Source organism: Silurus meridionalis, chromosome 21 (assembly GCF_014805685.1).
Source record: "Silurus meridionalis isolate SWU-2019-XX chromosome 21, ASM1480568v1, whole genome shotgun sequence".
NCBI classification, from domain to species: Eukaryota; Metazoa; Chordata; class Actinopteri; order Siluriformes; family Siluridae; genus Silurus; species Silurus meridionalis.
Genome location: NC_060904.1, coordinates 6,850,035 through 6,871,568, shown reverse-complemented (window position 1 = coordinate 6,871,568; position 21,534 = coordinate 6,850,035). Strand labels below are relative to the sequence as shown.

General features: G+C 38.5%; 2 protein-coding genes across 2 annotated transcripts; one reads left to right on the top strand and one right to left on the bottom strand.

The window, feature by feature from the left end:
* The first annotated feature begins 415 nt into the window (after nt 1-415).
* cmbl (carboxymethylenebutenolidase homolog (Pseudomonas)) lies at nt 416-7,859 on the top strand. The gene is made up of 6 exons (XM_046834070.1): nt 416-545; nt 6,132-6,346; nt 6,560-6,667; nt 6,863-7,005; nt 7,458-7,549; nt 7,645-7,859. Exons 1-6 carry the CDS (start codon nt 453-455, stop codon nt 7,822-7,824), a joined length of 831 nt encoding a protein of 276 aa, XP_046690026.1. The 5' UTR covers nt 416-452; the 3' UTR covers nt 7,825-7,859.
* Nucleotides 7,860-11,180: 3,321 nt separating this feature from the next.
* cct5 (chaperonin containing TCP1, subunit 5 (epsilon)) lies at nt 11,181-21,467 on the bottom strand. Its single transcript, XM_046834069.1, has 11 exons — nt 21,219-21,467; nt 20,579-20,639; nt 18,901-19,065; nt 16,290-16,488; nt 15,438-15,630; nt 13,993-14,142; nt 13,586-13,705; nt 13,311-13,496; nt 13,054-13,191; nt 12,762-12,942; nt 11,181-11,416 (listed from the first exon to the last, which is right to left on the bottom strand). Exons 1-11 carry the CDS (start codon nt 21,321-21,323, stop codon nt 11,289-11,291), a joined length of 1,626 nt encoding a protein of 541 aa, XP_046690025.1. The 5' UTR covers nt 21,324-21,467; the 3' UTR covers nt 11,181-11,288.
* Nucleotides 21,468-21,534: the final 67 nt, after the last annotated feature.

Sequence of the window (21,534 nt, the reverse complement as noted above, 5' to 3'; positions counted from 1 at the left end):
ATGCTCTGCATGTTTGGAAGTCCATATCTGTGTGATTAACGTTTCTCAGTTATGAACTGATAAATACCATGACTCTACCCTGAGAGTTGCTCCAGCAATAAACATGACCCTGCCTTGCAAGTTAAGTGCAAAAAAAAACTAATTCTGAGGCTACTCACTCCATATCTTGAAACCGATTTGTAGTGCAAAAACTCAGCACATTTTATGTTTTGTCTTTCTTCCCTCTTACTGTACCGAAATTAAACGGAACCGTGTCTTAAAAACAGAGGAAAATACCGAACAGTCAGTTTTGTGTACCGTTACACCCCTAATAGGTAACCTAACCTAGTTGGACATAACCACGCCCATTTCTCGATAGCCCCGCCCACTTAGAACTGGCTCTTGGTGGAAAAATCCAATAGCGTCTCTATGTGGGCGTTTCTAAAGGGGCCATGTTCAGATAAATGAGTTGAATGCTGTCCTTCTTCGACCGCCATAGCTTTTGGAATCTGTTTCTTTTCCATTATCATTGGTTTATTGCAACAAAAAAAAATAAAACTTTAACGGTAAGTGAAATGCAAACGCAAATATACAATTTATTATAACGCGTCCGTGTGTGTGAAGAAGGGATTTTCGCGTTTGACAGAAACAATGATACAGAAGGTGGATAATTTGGATTCATGATCGCCTGTGTATTTTTCTGTTGCATTAGTAACGTAAATCTGATGCTCAAGTCTGGAGGTAGTACAGGTTATAAAGGCTGGATTGCACTTGCTATTAACCACGCGTACACAAGATGGCTGCCGTGGGGATCTTGTTCGCGTTTACAGAAACGAACGAATTCGAGTTTATTTTGTCAGGATTCAGGTCAATATTTTACAGATTTGCATACATACAAAGTATTATTACGTTCAATGCAACAACCCCCACACCGGACCAGGAAACAGTGCTGTATTATATTGTTCAGTTCTGTTTATGCAACACAAGATCTCCCAGATGACCAAATCTTACAGGAATCCATTCAGTAAAAAAACAAAGCGGTATATCTTTTTATATTTGTTTCCAGCTCAAAATGGCCAGACATCTTAACATGTTTGGCTGATGGTTTTATTAGGGTTAAGTCTATAACACATTCCGCCCCGACAGGACCCTGCTCCAGGGCATAGACATACATACTTGGCAGGAAAAATCCAAGAAATCTGTCTTCGACTTGTCTCGTAAGTGGGAATTTGCAGGTTAAAACGACGCTGTAATTCACCTCAACACTTCCATGTTTGTCTTTTGGTCCCAACAAGCTAACCGGCTAACTGTGATACATCCATTTTTAATTTCCTCAGACACCCCCTACTATAGCCAGTGTTTTCAGATCTGACAAACTAATATCTCTCTCTTGAACTGAAATAAATGGTTCTATAATATGACTAATGGCTGTAAGCAGCTTTATTGGTTTTTACATCACTCAAGTTTCAAATTCGACTTTATTGCCAAAGGTTTACGTAGGATTTACATGCAATAGAATACACACGTTTTCAAATATGTACATTATGAAATGTGGTAAAAGTAAATAATATTGTACACCTAAAATAGTAGTGCATATATTGGTCGACACAAGTGAGACGGTCATGGCCCCAGATTAACACACTTGTGGTTGATAATAACATTGTTGTAAATGATCGTACACAAAAATTCCCAAAGCAAAAACAAGTTCACTCCATGAACTTCCAGTTGAGAAGAATACTTGTAGTTAAAACAAAAAACCCTGCTCAGTATGAATACTCAACGTTGACTAAGTATTTCAAGTTGAGGGGACACAAGTTTCCAAAAGGCCCATGCTTGGATACTAATGGCTGGTTGTGCATTCCACGCCTATGCTTTCAGTGGTGTCCAATAAATAAATAAGAAACAACTGTTAAGTCTATATTTTAACTTGTGCAGTTTGCTAGCTCTGACTTGCGCACTCTCTGACTATCCAATCAAAGGACCTGCAAATGCAGATGTTATTGTATACATGCCAAATGGCCCCGGTGTCGAAACCTCAATATCGGGTTGTTAATGCGAGCGTTTAATTTTCATGTATTCGAAGCTACAAGCACCCGCATTGTTGATTCTGAAGGCCTTGAGACACATTTCTTTGACCCTGGCAACACATGATGGCTGAAATATGATTGGATAGAAACTCTTAAGCATGTCACTACTGGAAACTCTGTGGCAGTGCAACCAACAATAAACGCTAGAATTGACTATTGGGAATAATTGTAATATACATTCATGGAAAAGGATATTTAAATGTAAGTCTAGATTTTGATGTGTTTAGGTTAGCAGAGAATACCTTGCTGTAATACCTCCTTTAACCTCCCCAGTTCTTCTAGATCAGTTTCAGTGCCAATTGAAAGGATACTAGTAATGCATGTGCGTCATTGTACTCTTTACACAAATGCATTCCTGAACACAAACAAGGACATACCTGCTTGTAAAGAAGAGAAGCGGTGGATTTTTGAGTTTGACAAACATTGTTGAAAGGTAGTTATATAGCTTTTAGGGTTGGCTGGATAAGTAGTTTTCTGCATTAGTACTGTAATCTGCAATCTATTACAGGATTGAATCTGAAAGGTTAAAAAAGATGGATTATTCTTGTTAATGTACACAAGATGGCTGCCATACATTTGAATTGCTTTTTAGTACCGTTTTTCATCAACCTGTATGCTTACTGATTAAACAGTAAAGTAACAAAGTTCACCTGGCAAGCGGGAACATTTTAAAACCCAGTTTGACCTAATTGCACAAGGAGAAACTGACTTTAATTTCCAGCTCATAAAAGATTGTGATTGTACATCCCCAATTCCAAAAAAGTAAAATGTCCATAAAACCAGAATGCATCGTTTTTCAAATTTCATAAACCCACATTTTATTCACAAAAGTGCATAGAAAACGCGTTTACCGTTAGGAAGCGTATTCATTGTAGGGGGGAAAAATGTTTTGAATTTGATTTGCTTCAGTGGGTCTCCAAAAGGTTGTACTGTGTAGCATCCTGCTTCTTTTAACAACAGTTTACATGTCTGGGAACTGAGGACACCAATTGCTGGAGTTTTGGGATTAAAATGTTGTCCTGTTTGTGTCTGATACAGGATTCTAGTTGCACAACATTCCTGGCTCTTCTTTGTTGTATTTTTCATTTCATGATGCGCCAAATGTTTTGAATTGGTAAAAGATCTGGACTGCAGGGAGGTAATTTCAGCACTCTGACTTTTCTACTAAGAAGCCATGCTGTTCTGATCGTTGCAATATGTTGTTTAGCATCATCTCGTTGACATATGCAAGGCCTTCCCTGGAAATGATGTCTGAATAGAAGCATATGTTACTTTCATGCTTAAATATACCCTTCAGTATTGATGGAGCTTTTCCAGATGTAAAAGCTGCTTATCCAATAAGCACAAATGCAAAATTTGATTCATCTGACCACAGAACAGTTTTCTATTTTGCCTCGGTCCATTTTAAATGAGCTTTGGTTCAGATAACACTTCAGCATTTCTGTATCATGTTCAGATATTTGTTTCACAATTGGTAGACACAGTGTTTTTGTGTATCTTTACTAAAAATGTTTTTTTTTAATTTTTTTTAAAATTCCTAATCACATTATTGATATGTTCATGTTCCTGCAGCTGTTTCTTTTCAGTAATACTTACTTTTATAGCTTTTTGTTGCTGTGTCCCAACTGTTTTGAGATATTGCAGCCTGATGTTGCAATTTTCTTTTCCTTGAAATACTACATTTCCTTAGTTTGAACATTTAACATTTTCTTTGTGCTATAAATAAAAGATTGGATTGAACGATTTGCTAATTTTTCTATTTCTATTTACATTTTACACAATGTTCCACAGTGTACATTTAATGCTGGAAGAATTGTGCATTAAAAGGAATGCAATAAAGTTATTTATTATATTATTGGAGTAATTCTACATTTTACCATTGACAATCTTGATGGACTTGACACGCAGCAAAAATATATTTAAGGTGTGAAGCAAAAGAAAAGCAAGACTTTTTACATTTTCAATTTTACTAGACTGGATATTTTTATGATCTCAGGACTAGTCATCATCTTGGTATGGGGCTGGTGGGCATTTTGTAGACATCTGTGCTATTTAAACTTTAAATAGTGGTTAATTTTGATGTCAGACAAATAATTTTGTCTGGCCATTATACATGAACCTGGAAAAAAAATACCTGTTTAACGGAAATTAAATCAAACAAAAATTTGATTGTCTGAAAGAGATTCAGAAAATGTCCTGTACATGCCAAAGATTTCTATGAATGACTTAATTAAATTTGCTAATCTAGTCTCTTTTAAAATAGTTCAAAATGAATATCTTTCTCTTTTGTCATCTTTAATTCAACTTCACTCAGCTTTAGGGCTACAGCTATCGATTATTTTAGTAATAGAGTATTCTACCAATTGGTCCATCTTTTAACCAGGTAATTGGATAAGAAGTACTTTTTCTTTATTAAGAAGCAATACTAAATATACAAGAGAAAAATGAAAATTTTTATTGCTGAAACAATAAAACGTATAAAAATCAATTTCAAATGATTTTTAAAAAGGTAAACGCACCATTAACAGAGAAGTGAAAAAAGGAGCCAATGTGGAAGGCGTAACGTCTTGAACTGCTTTCTAGAAATGAGACCATGTGTGCAACGTGTTCAAGTGAAGTGCCTGACTGATTCAGCCTACATTGTTTGAAATATGCCACACTCTGCCAAATCGAAACAAACTTGACAGTGGATAAGAGAACTAGTTAAATGACTAATTAATTTTGAAACTTTAGCTGTATAGTGTGTTTAGTTTTGAATAATCCCAAACTTTGTGTTCTTTTCCCTGAATCTTCTCCTCACTTCTCACTGTTTTCTCTTCATTCCTCCATTTTTGATTCTGCAGCATCTTCTGTGTTTACCTCTCCAGAGGTCTCCTTTATTAATGTGGCATACGCACAAAACGAGGATGAAAACGAGGATGAAAACAGGCGTAAGCTACTTACCCTGCAAAGTTTGACCTTTTTAAAAAAAAAAAAAAAACTTGATTGGTGAAAGTGCCCTCATTCAGCCCTGTTTTGCGCGTACGCCATGTTTATAAATGAGACCCCAGAGTGGTCAGGAGTAGGGCTGAAACGATTCTTTGAATAACAAAAAATCGTCGGGCATATTAATTTGCCTCAGTGCTTTGTAGTCCATTTAACTACACACAGAGCATTGTGTTTCCGCACAGACCATTATTATTGAAGCACCACCTATTAAACTCTTGTTTAGCGCTCTCCACAAGACGCTGCAGAATGAAAAATGGCACTGTACAGTGCGTTTAGCTTTGTAATTAGATTTTTCTTTATATATTTGTATTTGCATTTTGAGGTAATATGGCAATTTTTCAGAGATTCCTGCATGCAATTTTAGCAATATACATGTAATTTTTTTTTAGTATTCCTCTTTAATAATGAAAACAGTACTTCTTATCCGATTACTAAAAGAAATTGATAGCTGCAGCCCTAGTACAGAGTTTAGCGGGTGGTGCATCCGTAATAATGGTCCATGGGGAAACACGGCGTGTAGTTAAATGGACTAAATGAATTAGTTGAATTGTTACAGACATGTGTACTTGTTGAACATACCAGTTCAGGTTTACCTTTTGCTGTTAAATGATCACTCTTTTGGAAAGGCTTTGCGTTAGATTTTAAAGCTTGATTGGGGATTTGTGGGGTCATGTGCTGATGTTTGATAAAGAGGCGTATCAGGCAGCTGGCATGTCTTTTTTTTTTATTTTTTTATTTTTTATTTTTATTGAGCCTTCTAGGTTTCAGGGAAGGGGACTCTTAATGCTACAACAATAAGGCATTAAGAAAGGTTTAAATATGGTTGTAAATACCCAGTTGTTTACATACTTTTGGCCATATAGTGCATGGTGTTACTGTAGTGGTCAAGTTTGCATGAAAAAAGTGCACTCACTACACACATTTCTTTCCAGCTATTATTGGAACTCCTCAGTGGACAAGATTTTTGTAGTTTCTAATTTCTGTAGTAAGTGTATTTACCTTTTTTGAAAATGCTGCAGCACAATGACAGGTATTTACATTTTTTTTCAGCATTTGATGAATTGTTTCAATTTATAGATGGCAAATGAAGCCAGACCATGCCCGTGTGACATTGGGGACAGGATGGAATATGGCAGTCTTGGCGAGGAGGTTCAGATTGAGCATGTTAAAGCTTATCTGGTGAAACCAAAAGCACCAACAGACAAAGCCCTTATAGTAATTCAAGACATTTATGGATGGCAGCTACCCAATACTCGATACATGGCTGACATGCTCGCATCAAATGGATACGTGTAATATATTATTCTTTATGCCAAAATCAATAATCGGATTGTAACCAAGTATATAACACAATGGGCATTTTTGGAGGGAAAAAAAAATTTACAAATAGAATATGTGCCCAAATAATTTTTCACTAATTTAACTACAAATTATATTTTATACAACTACAGAATGAGCAATATGAGCTTACTTGGTCTTTTTCCCCCCTTCCATCCTGAAAACAGTGCTGTTTGCCCAGACTTTTTTCTTGGAAAGGAGCCATGGTGTGCTTCAAGTGACTGGTCAACATTTCAACAGTGGCTTGAGGATAAAAAACCCACCAACGTCAACAAGTTAATCTCTAATCATAATGTTTAACAATCCGAATGTCTTGCTCTCTATCACTTTATGGCCAAAAAGTATGTGGACACCTGATCAGTTGGAAATTCACATTTAGTTCCCTCTTTGCTGTTATCATCTCCATGATTGAATTTTAAATCCAGTGTTTAATAATAAATGTATTAATGATGCATTTTTATTTTTATTAGGGAGGTGGATGTGGTTTTGAAATACCTCAAGGAAGAAATCGGAGCCAAAAGCATTGGAGTGGTTGGGTTCTGTTGGGGTGGAGTTGCCACACACTATATATCCCTCCAATATCCTGAAATTAAGGCTGGAGTTTCAGTCTACGGTAAATCAGTCGTAGTATTTATTTTGAATATTAAGTCGCTTTGCATGTTTTGCATTTGTAAACGTTGTACATTCTCCCCCACTTTGAAAAGGTTTAGTGCCCATTTGCTTATTTTGCTTTGCACGGATCTTTGGGTTTTTCTTTAGATGAACATAAGTTACACAAGTGAGATGCACCTCAAAAATAACAATTGGTTAAATGGCACATTGCTGGTACAGTTACAGAAAAAATGCCGAACACTGACATTCAGTGGTTGTTGCCTGTGCGATGTAGTGAAAAGTCTGCTTTCAAAACGAATGGCTTTTTTTCCATTTAAAAAAAGCCAGAAACGCAGGCAAAGAGAAATAGTGGAAAATCACAAAGCCACGCTTGAGTACAGGTTTTAGAAGGATGTTACTCATCTATGTATCTGCTTATTAACACCTTCACCCAATGAATATACTTTTTTGCAGGGATTGTCCGAGAGCGAGAAGATCGTTATGAACTACAAAGTCCAACTCTCTTCATCTTTGCTGAAAAAGACACAGTGATACCACTTGACCAGGTGAGACATTCAACTTCCAATTTTAACCTGGTGATTAAAAAAACAATTGTTTTGTAGTTAATTGGTTTTTTTTTTTTTTTTTTTTTAAACCAAAGGTGACAACCCTTGAGGCAAACCTGAAGGATAAATGCACCGTTGACTTCGAAGTGAAGATTTTTCCCAATCAGACTCACGGATTTGTGCATCGTAAACGAGAAGAGGTCAATCCAGAGGATAAACCGTACATCCTGGAGGCCCGGCAGGACATGATTAACTGGCTAAAGAAATACATCTAGTATTAATCGGTTACAAATAAATCAAGTTTAAATTAGAGGCTTTATTCCCAATCTTGTTGCTCGTTCACACTGTCGAGTTCACAATGCATTTGTAAATGTAATTAATGACAATCATCACACTGTCCCTTTTTGCTTTAGTTGTACTTAAATTGTTGTTTATTAACTTTCTAATACTAGAACGCGTTAAATTCCCTTCGAAGGAACGGGAGAAACGGTCGAATTGATGTAAATTGCTGCATTCATTTTGGGAATTTGTTGCGGTAAAATTTGAACATGAAGTCTAAAGAACTGTCGCTGCCTGTGAAGCAAAACATCATTAAGCTGAAAAATGAAAACAAGTCCATCAGAGAAATCGCAAAAACGTTAGGTGTGGCGAAGTCGACTATTTGGTCTATTCTTAAAAAGGCAGAGCACACTGGCGACCTCATGAACAACCATAGGTCCGGAAGACCTCGGAAAACGACCGAGGGGGATGACAGAAGAATTCTTTCCCTGGTGAAGAAAAACCCCTTCACAACAGTTGGCCAGATCAAGAGCACCCTCCAGGAGGTAGGTGTCACCGTGTCGGAGTCGACTATCAAGAGAAGACTTCACCAGAGTAAATACAGTTGGTCTGCCGTAAGCCTTAAAGAGAGGAAGACTAAAGGAAGATGTAAAAATGGCAAAAAGCAAACAAAAAAGGCTGAAAGTACTGAAACACCACCCTGTGGACAGGAGGAACAAGGATCTTCTGTAGCAGAATCTGAGGGAGAGACCAAAAAAGAGAAAGAAGAGAATTGCTCATGATCTGAATCATCCCATGTCGTCTGTGAAGCATGGCTGTCATAGTGATATAGTGTGGGCATGTATAGCTACCAATTAAGCTGAAAAAAAGTCATCCATGCGACGATTTAAAAGCAACAGGATCAATTCTAAAGGCTTCTAAACTCTCCGATTCAGCCAAATGCGTCTAAACTTATTGGCTGGTTCTTGACAGCGCAGACGGATTTCATCCGAAAGCGTCATTTTTTTTTTTTTTAAAAGAAAACAAATGGTCCTTTATAAGTTCATGACTAAGGCGATGATACTTAAGTTTATTTACCAATAAAGGTACGTCCCTAAAGGATTTTTTTTCCTTTTGTACCACAGCAGTTTGCCAAAGATTACAATGAACAAATGTATTAAGAAGCAACATTGTGGGTTTTTTTTTCTTTCCATATAATTCTGTGGAATGTCAGCAGGTTCGTGCTGTCCTACACATCCCCCAATACAGAATGCTTCAAGTACACGGTTACATGTTATTCTTTTTAATAATGACCTTTTTTTACAGTCAGTTTAATAATAGCCCTCTGACATCCCATTGCCTGTTTAGTTCAATATGAAATGTACTGAACAAAAACCATGTTGCACTCTTATGGCCTAGATGGGTCATTGTCCCTGTTTTTAACTCCCGATACAAACCAGGCTGTACGTCGTTTCCCTGCTTCAGATGTGCAGACGGCTTTGCTTCAAAACAGAGTTCACTCAGTATAGCTCACGAAGCGACGCTTACTAATTGACGTCTTTGTAAGATTAGAGTAAGATCTACAACTGAGTATATTCTGGGGATGTTGTGTTGATCATATTTTACTTTTAGGAGTAGTTAAATGCTTCAACGTAGCGACGATCTTTTATACTATGCATTCTTTCCAGGCATAGACATGCACTGTGGTTAAAAATATGTGGACACCCGACTAACACCGACTTCGGCTGTACTCAAACAATCCCAACAAATTTAGAAGCACATGCTTGTATAGAAGTGCGAGGTTCCCTGGTGGTCTAGTGGTTAGGATGCAGCGCTCTCACTGCTGCGGCCCGGGTTCGATCCCCGGTCAGGGAACCAACCCCAGCCATTAGGGTTGCACAAGCCTTAGCGCCGGTCCCAAGCCCGGATAAATGGGGAGGGTTGCGTTAGGAAGGGCAAATCAAAATGCCAAATCAAACATGCGGATGGCCCCTGAGGCGACCCCTAATGGGAGAAGCCGAAAGAAATCATTCCTGCTTGTATAGAATTGCAACATGTATTTGATCCACTGTGACATGATGCAACGTGCGAGTGGAAGTGGTCTGCACAATCACAGGCCAGGAACGCCTTCACAGAAGGTGGCGCAGAGGTTCTAGTTGGCAGGGGGACTAAATCTAAAATGGGAGGTCTTAAAACCGCTTAGGGTTATGATGGGACGGGCGTCCATAAACTTTTGCCCAGTGTATTTCTCTGTTTACTTGTATTATAACGGTTCGTAGGTGTGCTAGATACGTAACGATCCACTGTGTGACGATCAAGGAACCTAGTAGTACTGAGGCTGAATGGTGTTCTTTGAGAATGTGGGTATCCTGAAACTTCATTGCATTGTTCTTTGTATTTTAAATTTATGGGTTAGTTAGTGCTGAGTGCTTTCTAGGGTTTTTTTTCCCTATTATTTTTTACAATCTCTCAATCTCAGATGATTGGAAAATTGTCAATTAAAAACTCAAACATGTCAATGAGAAATCTGTTAAATAAAATAGCAATGCTTTTGTTGACATATGTGGATCATTTGAGTACTCAATCTTTCTTGTTGATCAAAAAATCCATAGATTTTATTACCAGAGCTGGTTTATTGTGTGTAAGCACGTGATGATCAGTACGCTTTAAAAAGACAACCAGGGCATAACGAATCCCGAAACCGTTTGAGGGTTTTAGTAAGATGTTGCATGCTTGAGCTTGGAGCACAGTGGTATAAGACTGTTAAAAGTAAAATGCTGCTCTTGCATATATAAAGTTCACAAAATGTTAAGCCACTATTGTAAAGTTAGCCAAAGAGTGAACTAAATTGTTTTTCAATGACATGACCAGTTTTTGCAATCTGACAAAAGGAAGTGCTGCCAGTAACCCTATATACAAATTTGTAAATGAGGTCATTTAATGACTCTTACTGTGGAACCAAATCAAAGAAATATGATTTTCTTGTTTTTGTTCTATCTTCAGCAGAGATTCCCAAACTAGGGCACTATGATGTTCTTTGATTTGGCCTGCTATTCCTTATATAGGTGGAAGGAGAACAGGAAAAACATTGAACCAATGAACCAGCTTCATGACTCATTAGTGGTCCCTGAATTACTGTATTGGGTATCTGCTTAACTATTGCAGTCTAGAGTAACAAGTCCTTTTTATTGATTTAAAGTTGTATTAAATCTTTTAAATGAGGAACCACAGCTTTAATTTGAATATTATGTTTGGTATAATTCTGCATGGATTTTTGCCACTTCCTAGGAAAACATTTGGGCACCTCTGATCTAGCGTAGCAAATAAGTCATTACAGAAACATTACACTCCTTTACAATGAACAACAAAAACACTAAGTTAACAACATTTTAATTGTTTCTCATCTACACGGTGAACGAGTGCTGTATGAAATGATAAATAACGCTAAACAATGCTGTTGCATTGAGTGCTTGAGACATGATCAGTCTTCAGATTCGCCAGGGTTTCTGATGTCATCGATCTTCAGGATCATCTTCACCACTTGGGTTGCTAGGGAAATCTGCTGTTTCTTTCCAATGAGGGTCTCAATCACATGTTGCTGCTTCATGTCTGTAAAGAAGAAAACGGGTTTTGGATTATTGGTTAATCATTCATTGATAGTAGTAATTGTTAATGATGTGATCCTATAAACAATAATTAAAAAAAAAACAAAAACAAAAAAACACATTGGTATGGCTAATTAAGCAGATATACAGGAACCATATCTGAATATGAAACTAACTTTAGATTCCTATAGACACCTGACCATTATACTTGTGCTTTTTGTACACCTCATTCAATTCAAGTTTATTTCTATAGTGGTTCTCCCAATGGACATTGTCTTTAAGCAGCTTTACAAAATATTAAATTATAAAACAAAAATTTTAATATGTGAACTGTATATTTATTCACAGTGAGCAAGCCTGAGGTGACTGTGGCAAGAAAAAACTTCTAGATGGTATGAGGAAGAAACCTTGAGAGGAACCAAACTAAAAGGGTGAACCCATCCTCATTTGGGTGACAGTGTGATTATAAAAATCATACAAACAACAGTGAATTAGAAACATGAGCACCAGAGTGTGATTGAGTAATGTCCTTTCTACAGTCTAATAGGGTCATTTCATTTTAGATTCCTGAATAGTGTTCACATACTGATATTCTGGTGGCACCAAAGATATACAAGGATGAGTTCCCCTTTTGAGTTTGATTCCTCAAGGTTTTAACATCTTGGAGTTTTTCCCTTACCAAAGGAGCCACTGGCTTGCTTATAGTAATAAACTTCTAGGCGCTAAACTTACATTCCAACTTTATCTCTTTAAAGCTGCTTTGAGAACACTGTCCATTGTTAAAAGCTCTATACAAATCAAATTTAAATGAAAAGTATTCCAGTAGAATTGTCAGTTTGTGGGGAGTTAACCTGAGGGTAAAATCGGTGTTGTAATCGATCTCAAAGGTGCAGGTCATTCGAGTTCTTTCACTTCAACCATGTCTTGATTAAGCTTGTTCACAGCTTGTTTAACTGCTAGAAACACCTATATGGATTTGATAGTCAGGTGTCCACAGACTTTTGGAAGATATTTTTCCTACACAATAGACCGTGGGAATAAATAGGACTAAGTTTAAAAAGACAAATCTTGGTTTTGCTGATTTTTTGTTATATTTTTACATTGACAGAAAATTAAGACCCATTTAAAAGTATTTAAGATGGAGAACAGCAAATTTAAGACTTTTTAAGGCCAAAATTAGATGTTTTATTTTGTAGACTTTTAAGACCCTTTTGAAACCCTGATACTGATTTTTTTTAGGGATAGTGTTGGAAAAAAGAATACACTCTTATAATTGTATAATGTATAATTTTTTTTGCCATCTTGATCTATTTATAGAGGAGCTCCTATGATCGAACACATCTACATACCGTTAGTGGACAGACGCAGACAGTCGATTCCCAGTGCAGAGTTTGCTTCTTTGACTTGCCGGGCTCTGACCCCAGTCATTGTCTGAATGGGGTTTAATCCGCTGTTCTCTGCTAAAGCCATGGGAATGACTTCTAGAGCGTCGGCAAATGCCCGCATGGCGTACTGCTCCAGAGAGGGGCACTGTTGAGGAAAAATTAAATAATTCAATGAAAACATCTTACCAGTTATCGATATCTGTATCGTTCCTTTATATTTTCTGGGCTGGAGATTTAGAAAGTGACAGTACTGTACCTTATCAGCAGCTTCATTAACAGCAAGAGCACAGGAAATCTCAGATGCACCGCCGCCATAAACAATGCGGTTGTCGCGGACCAGGTTACGGATGACGCACAGGGCATCATGCAGTGCTCTCTTAGCCTCCTCGATAATCTGACCACATCATACCACAAACACGGTGAGATTTTTAATAGATTTTTTTTTTTATATTTCTTTACTATCAGACACTGTTAGGAAGAGTCAAAGTTTATCTTTTAACTTCCAACACTTACCATTTTGTTTCCACCACGGATGAAGATAGTAACAGCTCTGGAATTCTTGCACTCTTCGATGATGAGCATGTGGTCTTTAGTTGTGCCGAAGCAAACTTCTCGCACAAGGCCGGCGGCGCCCAATTTCTCTGGAGTAAGCTCGCTGAACCTGGGCACAATGCGGCCGCCGGTGGCAATGGCAATCAGCTAAATCAGAAAAATGAGTGATGAGCACAATACCAACAATAGAACAAAATCTTCTCTCAATGTAAATACACCGTTCGATTTGTAATTACCTCAATCTCAGGCCCTCCGACCCAGCGCACAGCAGGGAGCTCGTTCTGCAGCAGCAGGTGATTCGCCTCATCGTCAAAGCCCCACTGGCAAATGGCAAGATTTGCGCCATTATCCTTCACCTGGTGGTAATGACATTAACAAATTGTTGAATTCATTTACCAGTTATTAGATCATTTGATCATATTCTCTCATGTCACTCTTTATTGATTTTTTTCCTAACCAAGAAGCCTAAACATGGCAAGTGATAGTCACCCTGTTTATATTATTAGCCACAGTGCTGCTTACACAGCTCGAACAAAACAAAACTTATGATACATACAGGGGTGTGTGTGTGCGCACACACGCTCAATCACAAAATTAACCAGCATTCATTCAGCTACTATACAAGTGTAGACTACAGACTAACCTGCTTAATCATCTCCAGGAACTTATCCTTCTCATATTTCTGTAGAGCCTTATAGTCTTCCACTGAGGTCACATCCAGCTTGTGCTTGGTTTTAGGCTTGGGTGGCTCAAATGGGCAGGTCAGGATGGCAATTTTTGTGTCCTTTAGAACCTGTAAATGGACTGCATGTTACATGAAAGCCTCATACAAATCTTGTATTCAACATGTTCTTAGTAGCTCTGAAACTGCAGCAACCCTACAAGGTTGAAAAAAATCTGCTAGATCCTTAAATTTGTGTTCTAGATTTGCTCAGAGGTCCTATTTTTTCCTCTCAAATGGAGGAGGAATTAGTGACTGATGAAGTAGTTCAGTATGAGAAAAACGGCATTCGACATTTTGTCTAAACCTGCACTCTAATGGTTGTCAGAAGATTATTTAAGTGGTGGTGTAAATTACATAAAATATATAGTCAAAGGTTTGTGGACACCTGGCCATCACAATCCTTACAAGCTTGTTGAACATCACATTTCTACCTCTTTGCAATTATAACATGCTCCACTGTTACAGGAAGGCTTTCCAGTACATTTTGCAAAACGTGGCTGCTCATTTGGCAGTTCGGCCTTTCATTTATAAATAATTTTAAAGCCAAGAACTCATGTTGGAAAAGCCTGGGGCTCAGACATCATTCCATTTCAGCCCAAGTGGATTAAGTGCATCTTCAAGGAGGCATTTAACAGGTTTGGACCCCTTAGTTACAATGAAGGGAAAGAAAAATAATTAAGCTACAAAATTCAGACATCATTTCGAATTGTTTGTCCGGCTTTGTGGTAACAAAAACATCTGGGAAAGACATAAATGAGTGTGGTGGTTAGGTGTCCACAAACTTTTGGCTATATATATTTTAGAGCATATTAAGCCAGATTAATGAGACCTGCGATGTTGTATGGTTTAGAGACAGTGGCATTGAGTAAAAGACAGGAGGTGGAGCTGGAGGTAGCAGAGCTGAAGATGTTGAGGTTTTCGTTGGGAGTGACGAGGATGGACAAGATTAGAAATGAGTTTATTAGAGGGACAGCGCATGTAGGATGTTTTGGTGACAAGGTGAGGGAGGCGAGATTGAGATGGTTTGGACATGTGCAGAGGAGGGACATGAATTATATTGGTAGAAGAATGCTGAGGATGGAGCCACCAGGTAGGAGGAAAAGAGGAAGGCCAAGGAGGAGGTTCATGGATGTGGTGAGGGAAGACATGCAGGTAGTTGGTGTAAAAGAGGCAGATGTAGAGGACAGGGTGGTATGGCGACGGATGATCCGCTGTGGCGACCCCTAATGGGAGCAGCCGAAAGAAGAAGAAGAAGATAGACTTGCCTAATTTAAAATTACCTTCTTCCAAATGTAACAGAAATCCTTGCTATAGTTTCACATTTTACTTTCACACAGTTCACAGTTTCACACACACAAACCCACCTTGGGCATCTGAGGATGGCTAAACTCTTTGTCCACGACAACACCTTTGATAAGCTGAGTGTCCTCCAGTTTACCTCCGACTTTCCCTTCCATCTTGATGAGCTCAAAATCCACATCCTTTCTCTCCATGTCTACCACGGTAAGAATGGCATTCACAGCAATCTCTGCCATCTGTCTGTGGCATCGGTTAATCCTGAGAAACACAACAGAATAAACATCTTGCACGAAGGACATGAGTCTGACTATAAACAACAGTCATGTGTTAGTCTATCTTTCCGTGGCAAGTCTACAACTGAAAAGCACCTCTGAATGCACAAAACATCGACCCTTCAGATAGATGACCTACAACAGCTGAAGACTACACCAAGTTCCATTATTGTAGGCCAAGAACAAAAATCTGACTTTGTATTTGTTTGACCCAGCGAAAAGGTAAAACAGCTCGCCTCCCGCAAGATTTCTTTGGGGTGCCATGGGATCCCAATCCCAATTCAACTTTAGAGACTCTTGGGTGTAAAAATTCAAGGAGATCAGCATTTTATGAAACATTCAAACCAGCATTTCTGGATCCCACGCCCATGCCACAACCCAAGACACAGATCACACCTTTTCTCCCTTCAAATGTTTTATGTGCTTCACCTGTATTTGCATGATTATTTGCCCTGCGCTGTTGCCACGCTAGGCCGATTTGATACTCCGTGACTGTGAGCGTACTTCACATTTACAATTCCTTGCAATTGTGTACAACTCAACTTTTTTTCTTTGACCCATTTCCCTTAAAAGGCTCCCATTAAAAGGTCTGATTGTAAGGTAAAGTTTGACTGAGGTAAAAGAGCAGTTAAAAGTGTAACTTACACTTTAGAGCCGAGTGTAGTCATGGCTGTCTGAATGAGCGGCTCTGTGTTGCTCGTGTCCACGGGGAAGCTGTCGCTGATCTTGTCCAGGTGATCAATGGCAATTCGTGCGGCTTGGTCATAGCCGTCAGAGATGCGGATTGGGTGGATCCCTTTGTCCAAGAGCTGCTCGGCCTGCTCGAGGAGAGCCCCGGCAAGAACTAAAGGAAACAGCATGGATTAAAAAATCTACTTAATGAGAGATGGTGTGCGTCATGCTATGTTGTAGGCTGAATGGAAGGCTGAATCATGTAAGGCAGGCTAAACTGTATAGTCAATTCTCAAGTGGCACACTGGCTACTGATTATATGGATGCATACTATAGACAACATTTAAACCCTCACATTGTGACTACTTGGGGAGAAAAAAAAACAAACAAAAAATAAAACAACAAAGGTTGACATTTGGGTATCGCAGAAGTTACAGCCTAGGAAGTACAGTTGACTCTGGCCCCTGTGGTGGAAAGCCACTTTACTTGTATACATTATCCACCTTACTCTGGCTTTTTCATTGGACTAGATCTTTTTCCAAAGCTGTGCATGTGTTTCTGGCAGCCTCTGTAGGTAGTAATGAGAACTGCATTTAACATCTAGAAGTGAGCATTAATAGTATGAGATTGGTTTGTATGAAACAGGTACTGAGTGTGTGTGTGTATGAGGGCTGAAACGATTTCTTGAGTAACTTGTGTAATTCGAATACAAAAATGCATCGGGGCAAATTATTAATATCCGCTAAACTCTGGAGCGCTCTGGACAGGTAAACACTATGGCGGCCCTTTTCTGTCACATTAAATTATGACTTTTCCCCCCTCACAATTCCAACTTAGCCAATAGAGCGTCACCCCTCTGTAGTGCCAATAAGTTATACACATTGAAAATGAAATGGGCTACAATTAATAGAATCGCATGGTATTAAACTAAGCTTCTGATCCCTGGAGAGAACTCTAACAATCAGTTCTAGAGAAGATGAAACAGGGAAGATGAAGCAGTGGAGGCCTCGTTCATACACCAACAGTTTTAAACTTCAGGCCAACAACATGGTCACCGGTGGATGCAACAGAAATGTTAGATGTTTACGAGAAATAAAGTTGGAATTTGGCATGACAGGAAGAAAACAGTGGGGGCAAAGAAAAGTTTCAGGCCAAACCAAAAATGAAAGAAAGTTTTTAAAGTGTGGGGCTTTTTTCAAACTAAATCAAAGAAAACACTGTATAGTGTGTTTACACTTTTCAAAGTATTACTACTTTGAAAAGAACTACTTTTTAGAAAAAGTTACTTGTGAATTTTAAAGAGACCAGTCTTATTTTCTCTTGTATATTTAGTATTGCTCTTTAATAAAAATAATAATAAAAAAGTACTTTTCATCCGATTACTCGATGAAATAATCAGTATAATACTAGATTACTAAAATAATCGATATATGCAGCCCTGGACAGTAAATTGTACAGTAATTTGTTACTGTACTTAAGTAGTTTTTTTCCCCATAACTGTACATTTTCTGAAGTATTTTCATTTTAGGAGACTTTCATTTCACTAGATTGAATAGTCAAATCTCTCACTTTTTTTTTTTCAACTACATTTTGCAGAATCAGTCACTCCTTTTTATTTGAGAGTGGATAAACACTAGACACAGCAAGCAACCAATCAGGATAGAGTGTGCACTCTTGATTTAATTGCTGCTTGGTGGTATCTACATAGCACAAACACAGTTCAGCGTCAGGTCAACAGAAAGCAGAACATTGAGATGAATTACACAGATTTTTCTCAAGTAATTGAAAAGGTTTTAGGCTCATGATAATTTTAAAACATAAATTAGTGTTTGACTCAAATAGCATTCTATTACTAAATCAGTGTGATGAGTGTAACAGTCTTAACATAAACCGAATTAATTAAACAAGAGTCTTGTGACAAAAATGATAATAGGAACATTATAGCCAAAATAAATCTTAGTATTTTGGATACTTAAGTACATTTAAAGGCAAATACTTTTGTACTTTCTCAATGAAAGGTTAAAGGGAGCACATTTAGAGAAGTAATATTTTACCTACTGTATCTCTACTTTAACTCGAGTACATGCTCCGCCACTGTGCCTGACTAATCGGTGCAACTAATTGGCACAAACAAAACGTTCTCTTAGATCAGGGCTGCTCCAGAACTTAATGAGGAGGTGATGTCATAGAATCTCCATCCACTTACTGATAGGTTTCAATGTCAAATAAGATGCCAAGTAGCTTTATGATTGCGCCCTACACAAGAAACAGATAAGCATCCCTATCCAGAAGTCTGTGTAGAATTAATGTCAGCTAACCCATGTGAAAACTGGTAAAATGATGCTACTACATAAGCTAGTTGTTTGAAAGCCCAGCGGTATACAGTGTCCCTAAACTGCAGCAGATGCAGACAATGATTCAGATACTTCACGATTTGTAGAGTTGAAATAACAGATCCACGCTGAAAAACACGGTGCATGAGCCCTTCTTTGGTGCACATAGTGAATGAATTGCTCGAGGTACGAAAACAAAATGATGTGTGCCTTAAAAAAAAATACAAATTAAATACTGTGCTGGCTCTCACCTACAACACCAGTGGTGCCGTCTCCAATCTCATCATCCTGAGACTTTGAGAGCTCCACCATGAGTTTGGCGATCTGGTGATCCACGTCCATCATGCTGAGAATGGTAGCGCCATCGTTGGTGACCGTCACTTCTCCGTCCTTATCCACCATCATCTTATCGAGTCCTGCAAAATGACAGCTATTTCAGGAGATGCACATTTCCCCCTCCAAGTTTTTTTTTTCTCTGTACACCCTTAAGTGTAAAATACAGCCTAGAATTTTAAATTCAAACTGAGAAATTCCTCTTTGATTTGAAACTCAAATTCTGATTATGCTATGATAGAATTTTATACAAATAATAATCAAATGATCTTTTCTGCAGTCGCTCTTACATTTTCCCAGCGCTGTCATTTACTGGACATGTTCTCTCATCATTTACATTTATGGCATTTGGCAGACGCCTTTATCCAAAACAAATCTACAATTACTTAAGGGTTAAGGGCCTTGTGGACCCGACAGTAGTTCAGCTTGGTGGCGCTGAGATTTGAACTCGCAACCTTCCGATCAGAAGTGCAACATCTTGACTAATCATCAGACACAAAATAAACAAGCGACAGAGCTGATCTGAAGCAGAAAGACTTTCACTTGGCTGTAAAACAGGGATCTCCAACCACCAAGCCATGGATCATTTGGTACCAGGGCTCAGAGAAAGAATAATAATACAAAAAGAAGTAATATTTATTTCCATTTTATTGACTTTCACATATTTGGAAAGATGACGACCCCCTGTGCCAATTTCCCACACTGTCAGTTGCAGGTTGTATTGATATATTAAGCTCCCACTGATTCTGTTTTACAGCGAGTTGAATTATACTTTCATTATATATGTAATGGTTAAATTCATAATGAAACTACATGTTTAATATGAATATAATACACATTTTGTATTTAGTTATGTGGAGCCCATGGGCCATGAGAAAACGGATGTGTGTAAAACTGGCCCATGGTGCAAAAAAAGGCTGTATGTTACATATACACTATATTGCCAAACGCATTTGGTTATGCAGTAAGTCTGGTATGTGATTTTTGAGCATCACATTCAGTCCCAATTTGCTCTTATAATTCACTCCACTCTTCTGGGAAGATGTTCCACTAGATTTGAGTGTGCTTATGGATATTTGTTTTCATCAGCCACAAGGGTGTGACGAAAAGCAGGTACTGATGTAGATGTGGAGACCTGGGGTGCAGTCAGCGTTCACATTCATCCCAAAGGCTTTCAGTAGGGATGAGATCAGAGCTCTATAGCAGGCAAGATCTTCCTCTCCAAAGCATGTAAACCAGATTTTGCTGAAACAGGTCTGAGTTTCCAAATTCTAAATCTAAAGACATCCTATACAATTGACATATACATATATAGCAGGAAAGATCAGGTGACCCAATACTTTTGGCAATATAGTGTATGTGACCCACCCAAGATGTGAAAGAGGCTTTTATTTTCTTGTCACAAACATTACAGCACAGTGAAACTCTCTTCATACATGTTAAAAGGCTGTATTTAGCCATGATACAGTGGAGCAGACAGGGTTAAGGGCCTTGCTCAAGGGCCCAACAGTGACATCTTAACAATGCTGGGGCTTGAACCCCCCAACCTTCCGACCAGTGACCCAGAGATCTGGATTATTTATGCTGATTTCTTACCATTTGGACCCAGTGAAGTCCTCAGGGTGTTGGCAACTGCCTTTGCAGCCATGATGTGCGACTGGAAAACAGAATGCAGTTAAAAGCCTATGACATAAACCAATCACACGATCCGACTATTAACTAAACGTCATTTTTAAAATTATTACCAACTAACAAAATATTCACCCTGTAAGATCATAGTTTTTTTTTAGAGGAAGCTAAAGAATGATTATAATTAGAGATCAGTCCTGAGTTGATCTGCTGCCTAGGCTGCGTTACACGGGAAATAAAAGGCAGCACATGCACATGGGCAGAGCAGCACGCTGCTAGCACAGCCATGCTAACCACGCAATAATCAATATTCAGACAATCATCATATTCATAATGCATTAAAGAGTGAAAATTTGGGAATAATTATCAAGCATTAACTATGTAATTTTATACTAAATAGCTACATAAACTGCAAAACAAAAAAGAAGAAGTCAGGCTAATCTAGCTAGCCAAACCGGCAAGGCGTTGGTCGAATCCTAAATAGAAACCCACTTAGACAAAGTGCACTACGCATGACGCAGCCGCCATTACTCCACACTCAAAGAAGTGCCCAAGTTTTAGGGCCCTATTTTGGTTTTTGTTATTAGGCCATTAAGAACGGTGGTACCTTAAGCGCATCAAGGCCGGTCAGCCGAAATTTCTTCTCCTGGTCCTTAATAATAATGAAAGGCCGGCCATATTCATCGAAGGCTATCGTTCCCAGAGTAGACATTATGAACGATGAAACGCACAGAGCTACCAGGACACTATGTTAATTATAATATAGAGAAGAGCAGATCCACCACGCGAGGCTGTGTGCACCTCGCCGCCGCCTTCTGGAAGAATCTTGGGGCGTCCCGGACGAAACCAAATCCCTTCAGACAAAGAGCCCTACGCGTTGTTATAATTCTACTTGATTTCTCAAGCACACGATAGCGGTGTAT

Bases quoted from the DNA above. Each gene is read 5' to 3' on its own strand.
- cct5 (XM_046834069.1), bottom strand. From the start codon at position 21,323: ATGTCTACTCTGGGAACGATAGCCTTCGATGAATATGGCCGGCCTTTC. The intron at 13,192-13,310 runs GTAAGTGTTGGA...TGATGTGGTCAG, and splicing joins TCCGTGGTGGAAACAAAATG to ATTATCGAGGAGGCTAAGAG. The intron at 12,943-13,053 runs GTACAGTACTGT...TTTCCTCAACAG, and splicing joins TTAATGAAGCTGCTGATAAG to TGCCCCTCTCTGGAGCAGTA.
- cmbl (XM_046834070.1), top strand. From the start codon at position 453: ATGCTGTCCTTCTTCGACCGCCATAGCTTTTGGAATCTGTTTCTTTTC. The intron at 6,347-6,559 runs GTAATATATTAT...TCCTGAAAACAG, and splicing joins CTCGCATCAAATGGATACGT to TGCTGTTTGCCCAGACTTTT. The intron at 6,668-6,862 runs GTTAATCTCTAA...TATTTTTATTAG, and splicing joins AAACCCACCAACGTCAACAA to GGAGGTGGATGTGGTTTTGA.